At 36.0% G+C, this 18,577-nt stretch overlaps 1 protein-coding gene and 1 pseudogene across 4 annotated transcripts in view; both read right to left on the bottom strand.

Moving 5' to 3' along the window:
- Positions 1-18,577, bottom strand: part of PARP11 (poly(ADP-ribose) polymerase family member 11) — a 68,318-nt gene that overhangs the window by 22,922 nt on the left and 26,819 nt on the right. For 3 of the 4 annotated variants that reach the window (XM_021001656.2, XM_021001653.2, XM_021001655.2), the window contains exon 8: positions 13,481-16,288. The exons of the other annotated variant lie outside the window; for it this stretch is intronic. In XM_021001656.2, the coding sequence (XP_020857315.2) occupies positions 15,972-16,288 (317 nt within the window). In that variant the 3' untranslated portion in view covers positions 13,481-15,971. Of the gene's footprint in view, positions 1-13,480; positions 16,289-18,577 lie in introns of those variants that run through there. 4 annotated transcript variants of the gene reach the window in all.
- On the bottom strand, positions 4,415-4,993 carry LOC110218738 (large ribosomal subunit protein uL5 pseudogene; annotated as a pseudogene).

Raw genomic sequence — 18,577 nt, 5'->3', positions numbered from 1 at the left:
ATACAGACCTAGTAGTGGTATTGCTGGATCAAAGGGGATGCACAGTTTGTTTGCTTTTGGGCACAGTTCCAAATTGCTCTCCAGAACGGTTGGATCAGTTCACAACTCTATCAACAATGCATTAGTGTCCCAATTTTCCCACATCTCCAATATTTATCCTTTTCCTTTTCTGTCATACTACCAATTTGATAGGTGTGAGATGGCACCTTTTCTTTTAATTCACATTTCTCTAATCAATAGTGATTTAGAGAATTTTTTTCACATGACTATAGATAGTCTTAATTTATTCCTCTGAAAACTGCCTGTTCATAACCTTTGACTATTTATCAATTGAGGAATGACTTATATTCTTACAGATTTGACTGACTTCTTTATATATTTGAGAAACGAAGCCTTTATCAGAAACACTGGCTGTAAAAATTATTTCCCAGCTTTCCGCTTTCCTTCTGATCTTGGTTGCAATAGCTTTGCTGCAAAAACTTTTTAATTTAATGTAATCAAAATTATCCAATTTGCATTTCATAATGTACTCTATCTCTTGTTTAGTCATAAATTCTTCCCTTCTTCATAGATCTGAGAGGTAAACTATTCCTTGCTCTTCTAAGTTTGCTTATAGTATCACCCTTTATGTCTAAAGCATGTACCCATTTTGACCTTATCTTGGTATACTATGTGAGAGGTAGGTCTATGCCTAGTTTCTGTCATACTATGTTTCAGTTTTCCTAGCAGATTTTGTCAAATAGTGAGTTTTTATCCCAGAAGCTAGAGTCTTTGGGTTTATCAAATAGTAGATTACTATAGTCATTGACTACTGTGTCTTGTGTACCTAACCTATTGAACTGATCCATCACTATTTTTTAGCCAATACCAAATAGTTTTGATGATTGCCACTTTATAATATAGTTTTAGACCTGGTATGGCTAGGCTACATTCCTTACTTTTTTTTTTTTACTAATTCCCTTGATACTCTTGAATTTTTGTTCTTCTAGATGAATTTTGTTATTATTTTTTCTAGCTCTATAAAATACTTTTGGTAGTTTGGTATGGCACTGAATAAGTAAATCAATTTAGTTAGAATTGTCATTTTTATTATATTAGCTCAGCTTATCCATGAGCAATTGATATTTTTCCAATTGTTTAGATCTGACTTTATTTGTGTGAAAACTATTTTGTAATTGTATTCATGTAGTTCCTGGGTTTGTTTTGGCAGGTAGACTCCCAAATATTTTATATTGCCTACAGTTATTTTAAATGGAAATTTCTCTTTCTATCTCTTGCTGCTTGGTTTTTTTGCTAATATATAGAAACACTAATGATTTATCTGGGTTTATTTTACATCCTGCAATTTTGCTAAAGTTGTTAATTGTTTCAAGTAGTTTTTTAGTTCTCTAGGATTCTGTACATATACCATCATATCATCTGGAAAGAGTGATAGTTCTGTTTCTTCATTGCCTATTCTAATTCCTTCAATTTCTTTTTCTTCTCTTATTGCTAAAGCTAACAATTCTAGTACAATATTGTAGTTGTGATAATGGGCATCCTTGTTTCACCCCTGTTCTTATTGGGAAGGCTTGTAGCTTATCCCCATTACATCCAATGCTTGTTGATCGTTTTAGATAAACACTGCTTATCATTTTGAGGAAAATTCCATTTATTCCTATGCTTTCTAGTGTTTTTAATAGCAATAGGTGCTATAGGTTGTCAACAACCTTTTCTGCATCTATTGAGATAATCATATGATTTCTGTTAGTTTTGTTATTGATATGGTTAATTGTGCTAATAGTTTCCCTAATACTGAACCAGCCCTGCATTCCTGGTATAAATTCCACCTGGTCATAGTGTACTATCCTGGTGATAAATTGCTGTAATCTCTTTGCTAATATTTTATTTAAAATTTTTGCATCAATCTTCTTTAGGGAAATTGGCCCATAAGTTTCTTTCTCTGTTCTGGCTCTTCCCAGTTTAGGTATCAGCACCATATTTGTGTCATAAAAGGAATTTGGTAGGACTCTGTCTTTGCTTATTTTTCCAAATAGTTTATACTGTAGTGGAATTAATTGTTCTTTAGATGTTTGGTAGCATTCACTAGTAAATTCATCTGGCCTTGGAGATTTTTTCTTAGGGAGTACATTAATGGCTTGTTCAATTTCTTTTTCTGCAATGGGGTTATTTAAGTATTTTATTTCCTCTTCTGTTAATCTGGGTAATTTATATTTTTGTAAATTTTGTAAATTTGTAAATTTCATTTAGATTGTCAGATTATCATACATTTAGGCAAAATAGCACCTAATTATTGCTTTAATTTCTTCTTCATTGGTGGGGAATTCACCCTTTTCATTTTTGATCCTGGTAATTTGGTTTTCTTTTTTTTTTAAATCAAATTAATCAAAGGTTTATCTATTTTATTGGGTTTTTTCCCCCCATAAAATCAGCTCTAGTTTTATTAGTTCAATAGTTTTCTTTTTTCTTTCTTTCATTTTTTTTTGGGGGGGTGAGGCAATTGGGGTTAAGTGACTTGCTCAGAATCACACAGTTAGTGAGTGTTATGTGTCTGAGGCCGAATTTGAACTCAGGTCCTCCTGACTCCAGGGCCAGTACTCTATCCACTGCATCACCTAGCTGCCCCCAATAGTTTTCTTATTTTCAATTTTTTTAATTACTCCTTTGATTTTCAGAATTTCTAATTTGTTATCTTGTTGCAGATTTTTTAATTTGTTCTTTTTCTAGCTTTTTTAGTTGAGAGTCCAATTCATTGATCTCCTCTTTCTCTGTTTTATTCATGTAAGCATGTAGAGATATAAGATGTCCGCTAATTACTGTTTTGGCTGCATCCTAGAAGTTGTGGTATGTTGTCTCATTATTGTCATTCTCTTTGATAAAATTATTGTTTCTATGATTTGCTGTTTGACCCACTCATTCTTTAGGATTAGATTATTTATTTTCCAATTTATTTTTAGTCTATCTTTCCATGATCCTTTCTTACACATAATTTTTACTACATCATGATCTAAAAAGCACATATTTAATATTTCTGCCTTTCTGCATTTGTTTGTGAGGTTTTTAAGCCCTAATACATGGTCAATTTTTATGTACATGCCATGTACCACTGAGAAAACCCTAACCCTAAACCTAACTTTTCTATCCCCATTCAATTTTCTCCAGAGGTCTATCATATCTAAATTTTCTAAAATTCTATTCACCTTCTTAACTTCTTTTTGGTTAATTTTGTGGTTAGATTTGTCTAGTTCTGAGAGAGGGAGGTTGAGGTTTGCCACTAGTATAGTTTTGTTGTCCATTTCTTCCTGAAACTCACTTAATTTCTCCAAGAATTTGAATGCTATACCACTTGATGTATATATGTTTTGTATTGATATTATTTCATTATCTATGGTACCTTTTAGCAAGATGTAGTTTCCTTTCTTGTCTCTTTTAATTAGATCTATTTTTGCTTTTGCTTTGTCTGATATCAGGATTGCTACCCCTGCCTTTTGTTACTTCAGTTGAAGCACAATATATTCTGCTCCAGCCTTTCCTTTACTCTGTGTGTATCTCTGGGCTTCAAATGTGTTTTTTGTAAACAACATGTTGTAGAATTCTCATTTTTTATTACACTCTGCTATCTGCTTCCTTTTTATGGGAGAGTTCATCTCATTCACATTCACAACTATTATTACTAACTTTGTATTTCCCTCCATCCCATTTTCCCCTTGTTTATACTTTTCTCTCTCCTTTCACTCTGTCCCTTCTCACCAGGGTTTTGCTTCTGACTACAACCTCCCTCAATCTGCCCTCCCTTTTATCAACCCCCCCCCATTTCTTTCCCCTTTTCCCCTCTACTTCTGCCATCCATTCTATCAGCCCCCTCCCTTCCCTTTTCTTTCCCTTTTCCCCTCCTACTTATCTACAGGGTAAGATAGATTTCTGTACCCAAGTGAGTGTGTATGTTATTCTTTTCTTGAGCCAAATCCAATGAGGGTAAAGTTCAAGCAATATTCACCCCCCCTTTCCCTCTACTGCAATAGTCTTTTGCACCTCTTCATGTGATATAATTTACCGTATTCTGTCTCCCCCTTTCTTCTTTCCTAGTACAATCTTTTTTTTACCCCTTAATTTTTTATATCATTACATCAAAGTCAATTTATACCCACACCCTCTATGTATACCCTTTTTAACTGCCCTAACAGAGATACAATTCTCAAGAGCTACAAGTATCATCTTCCCATGTTGGGATGTAAACAGTTTAATCTTATTGAATAGCATTATTTTTTTCTTTCCTGTTTACCTTTTTATGTTTTTCTTGAATTTTCTATTTGAAGATTGAATTTTCTACTCAGCTGTGGTCTTTTCATCAGGAAAGTTTGGAAGTCCCATATTTCACTGAATAACTATCTTTTCCCTGAAACATTATGCTCAGTTTTTTTTCCATTTTATTGACCTTTTAATAGAAAACAGGACTTTATTTGTCAGGAAGGATGATGCCATCGTACTTCTGCTGGAACCAGCGCATGGCTTCCTCTTTGCCAATTCTGTGTTTGGCCCCAGTGCAGCCCATCCTATGCTTCTTGTCTTCAATGCTGAACCCGGGCCTGCCCAGCACCACATAGAAGTCCAAGCCATAGATGCCGATGCTTGGGTTGTATTTAATCCCCAGATTGATATGCTCTTGGATCCCAAAGCCAAAGTTGCCAGTGTCTGAGAAGTTATTTTTCCTTAACTCATATTCTCGCACCTTCAGCCCCTTCTCCAGAATCTCTTCAGCTTTGGCCCCACGGACTGTACAGTGAACTGCGATCTTCTCTTTTCTCCTGATTCCAAAAGATCTGACAGTATAGTGACCTTTGGAGAACACTGGGGTTCGGCCTGTGAGCTGCTCCAACATTTTGGTAGCCCGGGTCAGTCTGTCCCTACTCTCCCCAACACAGATGTTGAAGCACAGCTTACGGATGTGCAGTTTCCACATGGGGTTTTCCTTTTCACCCTGATCTTGCACCATGGTGGAGAACCAGAAGAGCCATTATGCTCAGTTTTGCTGGGTAGTTGAGTCATGGTTGTAATCCAAGCTCCTTTGCCTTCCAGAGTACCATATTCCAAACCCTCTGATACTTTAATGTAGAAGCTGCTAAGTCCTGTGTAATCCTGACTATGGTTCCTTGATATTTGAATTGTTTTTTTCTGGCTGTTTATAGTATTTTCTCCTTAATCTCACAATTCTGGAATTTGGCTATAATATTCCTTGAAGTCTTCATTTTGGGATCTCTTTCAGGACATGATTGGTAGATTCTTACAATAGCTATTTTACCTTCTGGTTCTAGGATATCAGGGCAGTTTTCCTTGATAATTTCTTGAAAGACACTGTCCAGGCTCTTTTTTTTTTATCATGGCTTTCAGGTAGTAAAATAATTCTTAAATTATCTTTCCTAGATATATTTTCCAGGTCAGTTGTTTTTCCAATGAGGTATTCTACATTTTCTTCTATTTTTTCACTCTTTTGATTTTGTTTGATTCTTGATGTCTCAGAGTCATTAGCTTCCACTTGCCCAACTCTAATTTTTAACACATTATTTTCTTCATTTAGCTTTTATACTTCCTTTTCCATTTGGCCAATTCTACTTTTAAAGGAGTTATTTTCTTCAGTGGATTTTTTTCCATTTGTCCGACTGTATTTTTTAAGGAATTGTTTTTTCTTCAGTCAATTTTTGTTCTTCCTTTTCCAAGCTATTGACTCTGTCTTGCATACCTCTCATTTCCTCCCCCCCAATTTTTCTTTTACCTCTCTTATTTGATTTTTAAAAGCCTTTTTGAGCTCTTTTTAGCCTTGAGACCAATGCATATTCCCTTTTGAGGTTTCCCAAGTAGGCATTTTGACATTGTTGTCCTCTTCTGAGTTTATGCTTGGATCTTCCCTGTCACCAGTAGTTTCCTAGGGTCAGTGCTTTTTTTTTTCTCTCATTTTAAAAAATAGAGCTCTGCTTCTCGGACATAGCTTCTTGCACTAGGTGTCAAAGGCCTGGTCACTGACTTTCTGATGCCTGAAGTGTTGGCAGCTTGCCCACTGCAGTGGGTTGGCCTAGCCTAGTTGCTCCTGTTGTGCCCTGGGTTTGGGGGCTAGCAATTTGCCTTCTGCACTGTTGCTGGAGGCCTCAAAGCTGGCCTGCTGTGCCACTAGCCTTCTGAGCTAGGAAACGGTGAATACCATAATATGAAATGTTTGGAATAAATAGTCCTTATGAAAATATAATACTAAATAATTGGAACCATAAATTGAGGTACCACATGTCACTATTTGGAAAATAGATCCAGGTATGAATTCAAACTGGTAAAGTTTTATATATATTTCTTGGTATTGTTGATGTTAAATTAAGTACACTTGGTAACACCAACATAGAAAAATAAAATCTCTCTTAATTTGGATATTGTTATGTTATTCTATTAGTATAAACAGTATCTCACTTTATTTGGATTATGATAATGACAAAAATTTCTTCTGTTGTTTTTATCTGATGAGATGTTTGACATAGTTATAATTTGTTTCAACTGTTCTGGTGACATGTTATAAATACTACAATGCTTAAACCTAAGAGTTACAGAAGTGAAAATACCTAGCACACCTAATTAAAATGAGAAAAGTTATAGATTAGTTTTATGTAAGTTCTACTTAAATTTGTTAAAAATGATTTTCTGTGTAAAGTAATTTAGAGATTTATCCAAATGAATTCAGATACCTTGACTAGAAATGGATTTTGTTTTATGCTTGAAATCTGTAATATTATGATATTATGCAGAACTATTGTTAGGATCACTTCTTTCTAATCTAAATACTGCTATGTTATGGGCTTAACTGTTAACCCCTTCCCCCCAAAAAAAAGGAAAAGAAAAGATTTACAAACTATTTACATCCTGAAATATTTGCTCATAGTAAAGAGGAAGTTTCATCTAAAATTATTTTGTTATCATTTATGGAAACGTGTAAGATTGTTGGTTATTAGGATTTATTATGACAATGCTAATCTACTTGGATTATTTTTGGCATTGCTTCACTTAGAAAACTAATTCTCCTCCCTCATTGCAAACACTTTTGATGGGATTAGGAATTTATTTCTGGTAATCAGGAATTTATACTATAAAACTATTGTGAATTACAAAGTTATATCTGGAATGGTCTATACTATAGTTACATTTTACACCAACCCTGGTCTTAACATTAAAGGTTGTAGAAGAGAAAGGTATCTGGCAGTTCAAAGGTTTCCAACTAATTTACTTCCTGAAAGTCTAATAAGTACCTTTTTTTATATCAGGATAAAGTTTAAACTGTTTTTTGAGAAAGAGAAATTGTCCTGATACCCAGCCCTACTCTTATTATTTTGCTGTTCAAGGTGAAATCTTTTTTGAGACCCTGAATATTCTTTTTGAGTTTTGTTCTTAGGTTTGTTACCTAAATGGGAAAAGTTAATTTTATTTGGGTTTACTATTTAATTTAGAATTGCCACCTGAGTACTGAATATGTGTTGAAGTACAAATGTGTTTTATTATAAACAACCTACTTGAAATTCACTATTTTGAAACTGATTGCGCAATGTATTTATACATCCTATCCCAGAACCTTTTGTTGTAATTGATCATCAAGGAATGTTATTAGGCCAACGATGCCAGCAACCCTATGGGGTTGACATCCATGAATTCAGGTGGAATTCTCATGGGAAAGGATAGGAGAATGACTCTTGGCATGGACTGAGGTAGGACCAACATTAAATGAGGCTTCAAGAAGAATGCCAGCAGCTCAATTAGAATGATATCTGAAATCTAAGGCCAGTGGATCTTTCTGTCCCTAGGAATAAGGTTAGTAAAGTGACTTTAAGAGGGCTAACATTTGACTTTCTTAATTCATTTCCCCATACAAGACATCTGCCCACATGGCTCCATATACTTAACTGCTTACAGTCATTCTGAGCCTTGGGCATAGGCATTTAGGAACAGTACTGATGTATTAAATTAATATCCCTGTTTCTTCCTCTCATAGCAAATCTCTCTAAGGCAAGATAAGTTGTGATTTTGTTCTATGATGAATCTCACTGTTACGAATGTGAGATGATAGTAAATAGTTGTTATTATGGATATGTCACCCTAAAAACTAAATCTACCCAAAGCTATGATTATAGGAACTTGCTATTTAAGACCTAATGGGACTGTAACTGATACTGTTCTGAGTATGATTCCAGGTATGATCATCAAGGAATGTTATTAGGCCAATGATGCCAGCAACCCTACGGGGTTGACATCTATGAATTCAGGTGGAATTCTCATGGGGAAGGATAGGAGAATGACTCTTGGCATGGACTGAGGTAGGATTATCCTAATTCAATTTCCCCAGTATGAAAATGTCCCATCATTTAAGCCTGACTCAGTGCAATTGGCTAGCTATATCATATACTATATAGTCTGGAATTGACATCAAGATAAGAGAATATTTTTCCCTTACTGTATAGCTATGTCTCTATTCTTCTTTTAGGACAAATTTCTATAATCATGTCAGATTCAGTATGAACACAATATTAGATCTTTATCTTATAGGCTAATACTGGAGCACATCTGGGCTATTATAGCAAATGCAGTATAAGATTTGAGCTTTTTAGGCTAGAATTTTAGTGCTTTCTATATTCTAATTAACTAAGTAGATGAGTATTTAGCCTTGTCATCTGTTACTAGTTATATATTTGTGTATAAGATAAGGTCTTTAAATGTTTCAAAACATACAAGAATGATTGGGTATTGATGCAACAGTTTATGAGACCAAGCTGTTTTCTATTAATTATTAAGACTAGATCAGGAACATCTTCAGTTTTGTTTGAAGGAAAGAATTTTGGTGTAATCAATTTCCTTAGAGGAAAGTAATTTATGGAATATCTCATGTTACCTAAATGTGAAAAGTTAATTTTATTTGGGTTTACTATTTAATTTAGAATTGCCACCTGAGTACCGAATATGTGTTGAAGTACAAATGTGTTTTATTATAAACAATCTACTTGAAATTCACTATTTTGAAACTGATTTCACAATGCATTTATACATCCTATCCCAGAACCTTTTGTTACAATTGAAGTTAATCCGGCAATTTTTAAATGAATTCATTTTTGTGTTAGAGGTCATCTTCTTATAAAAACGTCCTGTTATTAGTTCCTTACCAAAATCTCATCCTCCTGAGAAAAGAATGAGTAGATTTTGCTTTGGATGAAAAGTTAATAATAACAAGATTTTTATTTTTAGTGAAAATTTAATAATTTTCAAATCTAATAATAATGAGATCAGATAATTATGTATGTCAAATACAAGAATTGGGTTCAGAATTTTCTGATTTTTCAGTTTGTATTTGAATTTCCTAAATATATCAACATGCCAATTTGCTAACCCACATCACAATGCAAATACAGGTGATAAACTGAAGCTCCTTCCTTTTCTGGAACTTGAATCTGAAGTGAAGAATGAAATAGACGAACACCAGAAGTTAAATGATAGTAGAGTCTATGCCAGTTAAAAAGACACCTTTTAGCTTTAGTCTACATAATTATATTAGCAAATATCAGATTCATGACTAAGATATGCATTCTACAAATCAGTTCCTCATAGATTATTTTTATTTTTGTTTTTATTTTTACTTTGCAACTTCTTCTGGCTGAAGCCAGAGAATGAAAATTAAGTAGCTGACACATGATAGAGTCTTTTTAGATTCTCCTTTCAGCCTGTTGTTGGCAATGTCCAAATATCTGGTTAGAGAAGGATAGGAACAGCAAAGAGTATGGGAAAACAGTTTCTAATCTGATGCTCCTATTAGGTTGGAGCTCTCACTACCTGACTTGGTTATTAACACAGCAAACCTGAATTGTATTAAGATCTATTTTGTAAGAGATTTTAACAGAAAAAAAAAAAGATCTGTAGATCACTTGAACCAAAGAAGCCACTGGAAGCTACTCTGAGACCACCCCCAGACCAGAGGACTGCATTAGAAGATGGGTCCCCTTTTTGCTTCCAATGAAATGGACTCTTTTACTTCTTCTGTATGCTCCTTTGCTCTGGGTAATGCTTGCTTGCTTGCTGAGGACTGCCCCTGACAAGCTCCTCTCAATGCATCAATCAACATCTTTCCCCTTCCCATACTACGGAATGTCATACTGGTTGGTGATTCATTGAGAAGACTCTACATTCTCAGAATCAGAAGGGGGACTGACAAAATTGTTCAGAAAAATATTAGTACCAACTGAAATATGGAATTCCACAACCTCTGACATCCTGACAATGTCAAAATTCCAATAATATCCTTACACTGCCACCTTTAAGATAATGAGATTAGGTTGAGCTGAGTCAGGCATAAGTCCCATCTCGAGGGAGATCCTGGCTTAAGCTGGATCTAGGCCTCTGATATCCTTGCCCCCTTCCACTGAAATTCATGGCATGAAGGGCAAAACGGCCAGAGTAAAGTAGTTCTCCTTGCTCAGACTGCCAGGGGTGGCTGAGATCTCATGACCAGGCTTTGCTACCTCATGCTGCCTCCTTCCCCTTCCCTCCTAAAAGTATAAAAGACTTTTCCATGGCTCTCTAGTTTGGGAAATCCACTGGATATCCCTCAGGGTGGCAAGTTTGTTAAAGATGTTTTATTCCTCAACTCATGGCTTTGATTTATTTCAGGACTTGACACATGCAACCTTTGTGGTTTCTTCCAGTCTTAGATCTATGATATGACCTAGGGTGAAGGAAACAGGGGACAGAGAGAGGGAGGTAAAATGAGAAAAGACAAGAATGAGCTAAGTAGTGCAGCAGGAACTTGCCAGGATGCTGACATAATGAGACAGCTTTGTCTGCTGGTGTGCATTCTGAGATGTAATGTGCTTTAAGAAACAGGAAAAAAAAAAAGGGTTGTGACATGGAGGTGGGAAAGTAGAGGGATTTTTGAAGATGAACAGAAAGGAAGAGAGACAAAAAGAACCATCTGGAATGAAGCCAGCAGACTATGGATCTTTTGCTAAGATTTTAGGCAGATCCAATCGTAAGAGGTGAATGCAGTAGAACCAAGAAAGAAGGAAGGATCTCTATATGCTGAGTTCAGAGAGATTAGGAAGGAAGGGAGGGAGGAAGAGGCTGCTTTGAGCTGAGTTTCTCTACGAAGTTAATGTGACAACAGATGTGATGTGTATTCTAGGGTGTGGAGGCAAGTAGGTCTCTAAAAATCCATGTGTGTGTATGTGTGCATGTGCATGTGTGTGTGTGTGTGTGTGTGTGTGTGTGTTGTAACAGTCATGTCCATGCTTGTGGGGTTGAGAGGAGGAGATGTCAGTGGAGATATCCCATGCTTTGTAGCCCCTTTCTCTATCTCCACTTCCCACCCCCACTGATATACCATTTTTTTTGGCTGATACATTATTTTTTACTCTCAAAATAACTGGTCTATCAACTAATGGGATTTTGTATTGCATGCCCTGGTACTAAACCCTATAAAAACAAGGTCCTGGGAACCAGAGGCATCTTAGGTCATGAGGAATATCTGAGGTCTACTTCATTACAGGGAGCCATGGACCCTTTAATAAAGTGCTATAGGCTTAGAGCTCTGCCTCAGTGGTTTTCCTTGCAGATTGGACAATTTTGGACCCTGCTCATCTATTATATTGTTTCCCTGCTCATCTCATAATTAGATCAATTTTTGTTTTTGTTTCATCTGAGATCACAATTGCTATCCCTCCCTTTTTTACTTCATTTGAAGCAAAATAAATTCTACTCCACCCCTTATTTTAATTGTGTATCTCTCCGTTTCAAGTGTGTTTCTTGTAAATGACATATAGTTGGATTCTTGTTTCTATTATGTTTTGTTATTTGTTTCTGTGTTATGGGCGAGTATATACCATTCACATTCACAGTTATGATTACCAACTATACATTTCTCTCCATTCTATTTTCTTCTGTTTATCATTCCCTCTCACTTTTTATTTTGTCCCTCCTCTAAAGTCTGTTTTGCTTCTGACCACTGCCTTCCTTTATCCACCCACCCTTTTTTTAAATGTCCTCCCTTTCTCTTATTTCCTTCTCCTTATATTTCCCTGTTTGGTAAGAGACTTCTCTACTCAGTTGAGGTTGTGTATTTATTTTCCCCTCTTTGAACCAATTCTGATGAGAGTGAGAATCAAGCATTGCTTGCCTCCCAACCATTTCCCCCTCCATTGTAAAAGCTCTTCCTTGCATACTTCTATGTGAGATAATTTTCTTCTTTCTTCCTCTTTCTTCTCCTTCTCCCAAGACATCCTTCTTTCTTGCCCATCCATTTAAAAAAACCACCCCAACATAATCAATTCATTCCTGTTCCCTCTGCCTATGGTAAATCCTTCTAACTGCCCTAACAATGATAAAATTAAAAGTTCCATGTATCATCTTCTCATATGTAAAGTTTAATCTTATTGAGTCCCTTGCAATTTCTCTTTCATGTTTACCTTTTCATGCTTCTCTTGAGTCTTGTATTTAAAATTCATATTTTTTATTTAGTTGTCTCTTCATGAGGAATGCTAGAAAGTCCTCTATTTCATTTAATATCTTTTTTTTTCTTGAAGGATTATACTCAGTTTCCCTGGGTAGGTTATTCTTGGTTGTAATCCTAGCTCCTTTGCCTTCCAGAATATCATATTTCAAACCTCTAATCCTTTAATGTGGAAGCTGATAAGTCTTGTGTGATCCTGCATGTCGCTCCATGATATTTGAATGATTTCTTTCTGGCTGCTGCTAAGAACTATTTGGTAAGCATCCTTAGTTAACTAACTAGGCAGATTTGAAAAGATGCCAGATCTAGTAAAGGTCAGGGGGAATATTATCCCTTAACAGCTAGTTAAATGTGTAAAATGGCTTAGACATGATTTCAATGATTTTTTAAAAAGTCCTACACCCCTGCATATGCCACATCTCTTTGTATCTCATTTTTCTCAGCTATGAAAGATGGATCGTCCACTACTATCTAATTTTGATTCCTCATTGTGGCATAGAGGTGATAACTATCAAACAGTCCTGCAAAGATCTCAAAAATAAGTACTATATACATAGTAGTTGTGTCAGAGAGTTCTTTAAATGTTCCTACTATCTGATCCCATGTTATAACCTCCTGCAGGAGGTAGGCTATGAAAGCACATCTTCAAGGTTGCTTCTCTGAGACGGTGAAAGGCGGCTGTAACTAACAGGCTTGGATCTGTTTGGGGATTTTCAATAAAGAGAAAGGTTCTCTGCACAAATTTTTTGAGATTATCTATTGCTCAGAAGGGGTCAAAGTAAAGATAAGGCACCTCCTTCACCTTTAAGGGTGAACATGAGAGCTCAAAGCTGAAAATTCCCTTGAAGCACATTTGAACTCAATGGATAAGATTACATATTGCATGGTGAGGAAAGGAACAATATATTCATAGTCACAAATTCAGCACACATACAAAACTCAAGAATAACTAAAGAATGCTTCAACAAATGTGTGTAAAACCACTTTATTTAGTCTAACAAAAACATCTCCAAATTCCTTACTAGCAACATCTACATTCTGAACATGAAATGTGCTCATCTTTTTAGAATATGCTCATTTCATCACCAAAAGCTTCATCAAATGATGTTTTCCTACACACTCTTTTGCTTTCTATCTCATCACATTCCAAGAAGGAAAAACTACAAAAAACAAGAATTCACACCATTTAACTAAGTACATTTAAAATATTCTGTTAACTTAGGACAATCTTTTCTTCACTAAAAGGACAGTAAATGGATGAGTCCAGGCATCATATCAATTGTGGGTGATAATTCCCAATTCAAATTTTTGAAAGAAAAAAAAAAAGGAAACCAAGAACTAACATTTGTAAAAATCTCTGATTCTGTACTCAGGTTTAACTGGGTCTGTTCACAACTACAAACATGAAAACTATCATGTGCTATGATCTTGCAGGCTTATCCTGTTCCGGATAGCATGCTTTGAGGAATGCAGTTTGTTTGTAGTGATGATTGAGTATTTATTGGGAAGTATCTGTCATGTGAAAACAGAATATATCAATCAAAAAATTAATAGCAGTGCATTCTCAGCAAATTTAGGCAAGATACAACATATCTTTTCTTACCTTCTTTTAAAAAGGTTACTATATGTAAGTCAATTGGTTAAGCTCAGAGTTACTATGCACTGCTTTGTTGGGACCCCACTTTGGGCTCACAGATAGCCTGGATTTAAACACAATTTTGGAAAAGGAGACCTCAACCTTCCACCTTATTTACTCCATTTTGATGGTCATGGAATCAATGGGAAAAGCATTCATCCTGAGGTTGAAAGATATACCTTGTTGGAGAGCAGAAAATGAGAAAATTTTTCAGGGCACAAATAACTGCTTATTTTGCAAAACAATCTTACCCTGAATTCCTAATGTCAGTATATTGTTTCTCCCTTCACTCAATTAGCCACCACTTTGTCAATGCAGAATGACTGCCCAATGATCTCTGGATTCATTCATAGTTTGTTCCCTCAACATTTCACCCTATCACAATTACCTTTACAATTCTTAGCTCACTTCATCTAAACAGGCTGATTGGTCTAAAAGTTTGAGGCCAGAAGGCTTTGCTGCACTGAGCAGCTGTTTCAAAGTAGGTACTACATATATTATTTCTTTTAGGTGGTGCTTACACATGCAGTCAGATATTAGAAAAACTTAGGAAAAATATGATTCCTGAAGATCACTCAACACTAATCTTGCTCTTCACACATTTCATTTCTAGCTACCTTACCAGCCCACACTATGACAGTCCATAGGATATTAGACCAGATCTTACTGGAAAGTTAGTTTTAACCTCAGGCTGAAAATGTCTAATGATGCTAATGTAGAAACAACAACCCCTCAAAGCGTTCATATGAGCTGAGAAAAGTTTTCAAGGAAAAGTTTGGCACCAGCTCTTCCTTATAATGAAATATCAAAATAGATGGAATGTAGAAAAGGTCTCCATAAAGTGGATTTGTGAATTGTACCTAAGTTTTCAAAAGATTGTCCACTGCTACTTACAAGTACATAGCAAACCTTCAAAGTGCTACAAACTTTGTATTAATACAACAAGGAGACACACAGAATCAAATGTAACTAAGTTACATAAATCACAAGGGAATAGTAGGAAAGAGATATAAATCTCAGAAGTTCACAGAAGACACTCCAAGAAACAAACAGGGAAAAGGGGGTTCAGAGCAATAAATTAAAAAGTCACACTTTTCAGAACAGGATATACACCTTGTGCAGCAGGATTTGGTGCAGACAGCTCCAGAGGAGCTGTTAATGGACTATAGACTCAATGGCCTACAGCTTTTGTCAATTCAGCTGGAGGAGAGAACACTGAATGATGTAAGCAAGTCTGGGCCTTGCAGCATGCTTTTCCAAGGAAATCTGAAACAGTAGTACACTGCACCTTGGCAGTCCTATCAGCTGCTGTGATAGCACTGTGGCTATTTCTCATCTGTTTAATCTACAGTTCGCAACTTCACTCTCTAGAAAGCACACAAAGCACAACATGAGAGTTACATTAAAAAGGGTAAATTCTTACAAAAGTTTGGAAATCACAGCACAGTACATATATGCCAAGATCTGTATTTCTTCCAAAGACTTAATATAGGAATTCTTTAGTCTTTAAATTTAAAAACCACATTCTGCTAACAGACAAGTAAACTTTCAAAACTTTTGAATGCTTAAGTGAGACTGTTATTTCAGCTCTGAATAAGCTTCTTTGCTACCTTATTTCTTAAAAGGCAACAGTATCATTTATTTCCTAATTAGTCCTTTGAAAGAAATACATAAGGCCCAGTGCGCCTTTAAGGTAAAAGCCACGCTTCACATCGTTTCAAAAGCTGGTCAGATTACTAAACATTTAGGGACTGTATAACAGATATATCAACTTCGTTCACAAAGAGGCAACAACCATCCATAATCACCACTTAGACAAACAGATCAGTGGAATTCTATTAAATACTCAGGATAGATCTGATTGGCATCAAAAACGACAAAGATCTTTGGATTCCAGGTATTATCAACACAGCTGTCATATAAATTCACAAAGCTCCCATCTTTGGAAGGAGGACGCATGTATTTGGAGTCTCCATTTATGTAATCTCCAATGAGCACTCGCGCAAGGAACATGGACTTGTATGTTCTGAACAAGTGTCGCTGCTGCAAGTTGACGCCATGAATCTGGAAAGTAGATCCATGCTTCATGTCATCTTTGCAGAAGCGACTGGAGTACGCGGCATCTCTGGCAAAGTAGGTCCCTTGAGGGAAAAGGACAAAAAAGTCGCCATTATTCTAGAGACGGACTGAAATAAGGAAAAACATTCTGATTTTCAAGGGAGTAAATATACAGTAAAACAGACTGAGGTTAGATGTTGAATCTCATTATTTGCAAATCTTTCCAAAAATGACATGTAGCCATGTGCCAGGGATGAAAATACTAGCTCGTATTTATCCAAGCACTTTAAAGTTTGCAAAGCTTTACACCAGCACTACCTCATGGATCCCCACAGCAGCCACATTAGGTAGGTTGTACAACTGTTATTATTACCATTTCACAAATGAGGCAACTATGGCTTGAGGGGTGGGTCTTAATGTTGACTCAGTTAAAGACATTTAACTTCCCAGAGTCTTTTGTTTTCATCTGTAAAATGAGGCACATGGATTATATACCTTGAAAGTCCCTTTAGTGCTCAATCTAAGATCCTATGAACTCAACAGTATGTCTACCAATAACAGGATTTTGTACTTCGCAAAAAAAAAAAAAAATCTTAGTATTTACATAGCCCATTAAGGTTTGCAAAGTGCTTTACAAATACTATCTCCTCTTACCCTCACAACAACTCCGGGATGTAGATGCTATTATTATCCTCATTTTATACATGAGGAAACAGAAGCAAACAGAAGTAAAATGACTTGCCCAGGATCAAATCAGCTACCTCATTTGAACTCAGGGCTTCCTGACTCCAGGACCAATGTTCTATCTACTACGCCACCTGCCTGCTAAAATAATTTCAAAAGCCAATACTGCTGAAGAAATAGTAACTCACATTTATAGGGCAATTATGGCACTTCCCTGCCTTTCCCACTTGATGACTGGTCCATTATATCTATTTTCTCCCCCATGGAATCTTGGTTTTCACCCACGGTTCTTATTTCCTGGGCCCAGGTCTTTGCAGCCACTTCCATGCTAGCCTCTCCTCCCTTCCCAGCCTTTTTAGTTCCTCTTAATGGACTGTCTTCCTGCATTAGAATGTAACCTCCTTAAGGGCAGGGACTAGTTTGCTCATGCTTTGGCACATAGTAAACACTTAGTACGTTCTCTTCCTTCCTTCCTTTCTTTCTTATTTCCTTCTTTCCTTTCTTTTTTTCTTTCTTTATCTCTTACTTTAAGGTTTTGCACTGTTTTCCTCACAATAATTCTGAGAATTAGATAGTGTAAGAATTAGTATCTTCATTTTATAATGATGAAACTGAGCCTCTGAGAGGTTAAACAACTTAATCATAATCACACTAGTAAGTGTCTAAGATGGAATTCAAACTCTCATCTAATGACTCTAAGTCCAGCACTCTATCTGCTATGCCTCTCAAATTCAAAAAGAGAAAAAATTTCCCAGGTTTGATGCTAAAATACAAAGACTAAAGCAGCAGAATCCTCTAATAGAGTGGGTATAAAAACAATATTGCTAAGATAATATCTACTTCAAATATATTTTGGGATTTTTGAAGCCCTACAGCATTGGTATTATCTTTTGACCCTTACTGTTAAGTGAATGGAATGAAGTCTCTGAATTGGTTTTCTCCTTTCTTCCCCAGGCTTCACACATTTACGCATTCTAAAAATCTTCCTGATTTTAACTGGAATGCTTTGCAACTAATTATCTTCACATAACCTCAGAGATGGAAACTACCTAAGAAGCCATACCATACATGAACAAGAATCATAGAAACAAAAAAAAATTAAGAGCTGAAAAGGTGCTTTTCAGATTATCTAATTCAATCTTTTCAATTTACAAATGAAGAAAGAGAGAATACAAGAGGTGCTGTAGTGACTTATCCAAGTTCATGTAGGCAATCCTCATCTACAACCACACTGACAAGTAGTTATCCATCCACTGTTTAAAGAGGAAGAATTTACCTCCCAATTCCACTTCTGGACACACTTAATTATCAGGATGCTTTTCCTTACATTCCTTACATTTCCTTACATTCAATTTAGATCAATATGCCTACCACATATAAGGCATTGTCCTAGACACTGGGGATAAAAAACACCAAAAACAACAAAAAGTCTTTTGGCCCCAAGAACCTTACATTCCACTGAAGTAACACATAAAGAGACACAAGAAAAAGATAACTGGAGAAGAGAGAAAGCACTACAAACGAGGGGCCTCAAAAAAGGATTCTCGTGGGAGGTGGCACTCGAGCTGATGCATAAAGAAAGCTTATTGCTGTTGTTCAGTCGTGTCCAATTCTTTATGACCCCATTTTTTGGGTTTTCTTGGCATTCTTCTGGGGTGGTTTGCCATTTCCTTCTCCAGCTCATTTTA

This window comes from Phascolarctos cinereus, unplaced genomic scaffold (genome assembly GCF_003287225.1).
Source record: "Phascolarctos cinereus isolate Bilbo 61053 unplaced genomic scaffold, phaCin_HiC Scaffold_1;HRSCAF=81, whole genome shotgun sequence".
Lineage (NCBI taxonomy): Eukaryota > Metazoa > Chordata > Mammalia > Diprotodontia > Phascolarctidae > Phascolarctos > Phascolarctos cinereus.
This window is presented reverse-complemented; position numbering and strand designations above follow the sequence as displayed.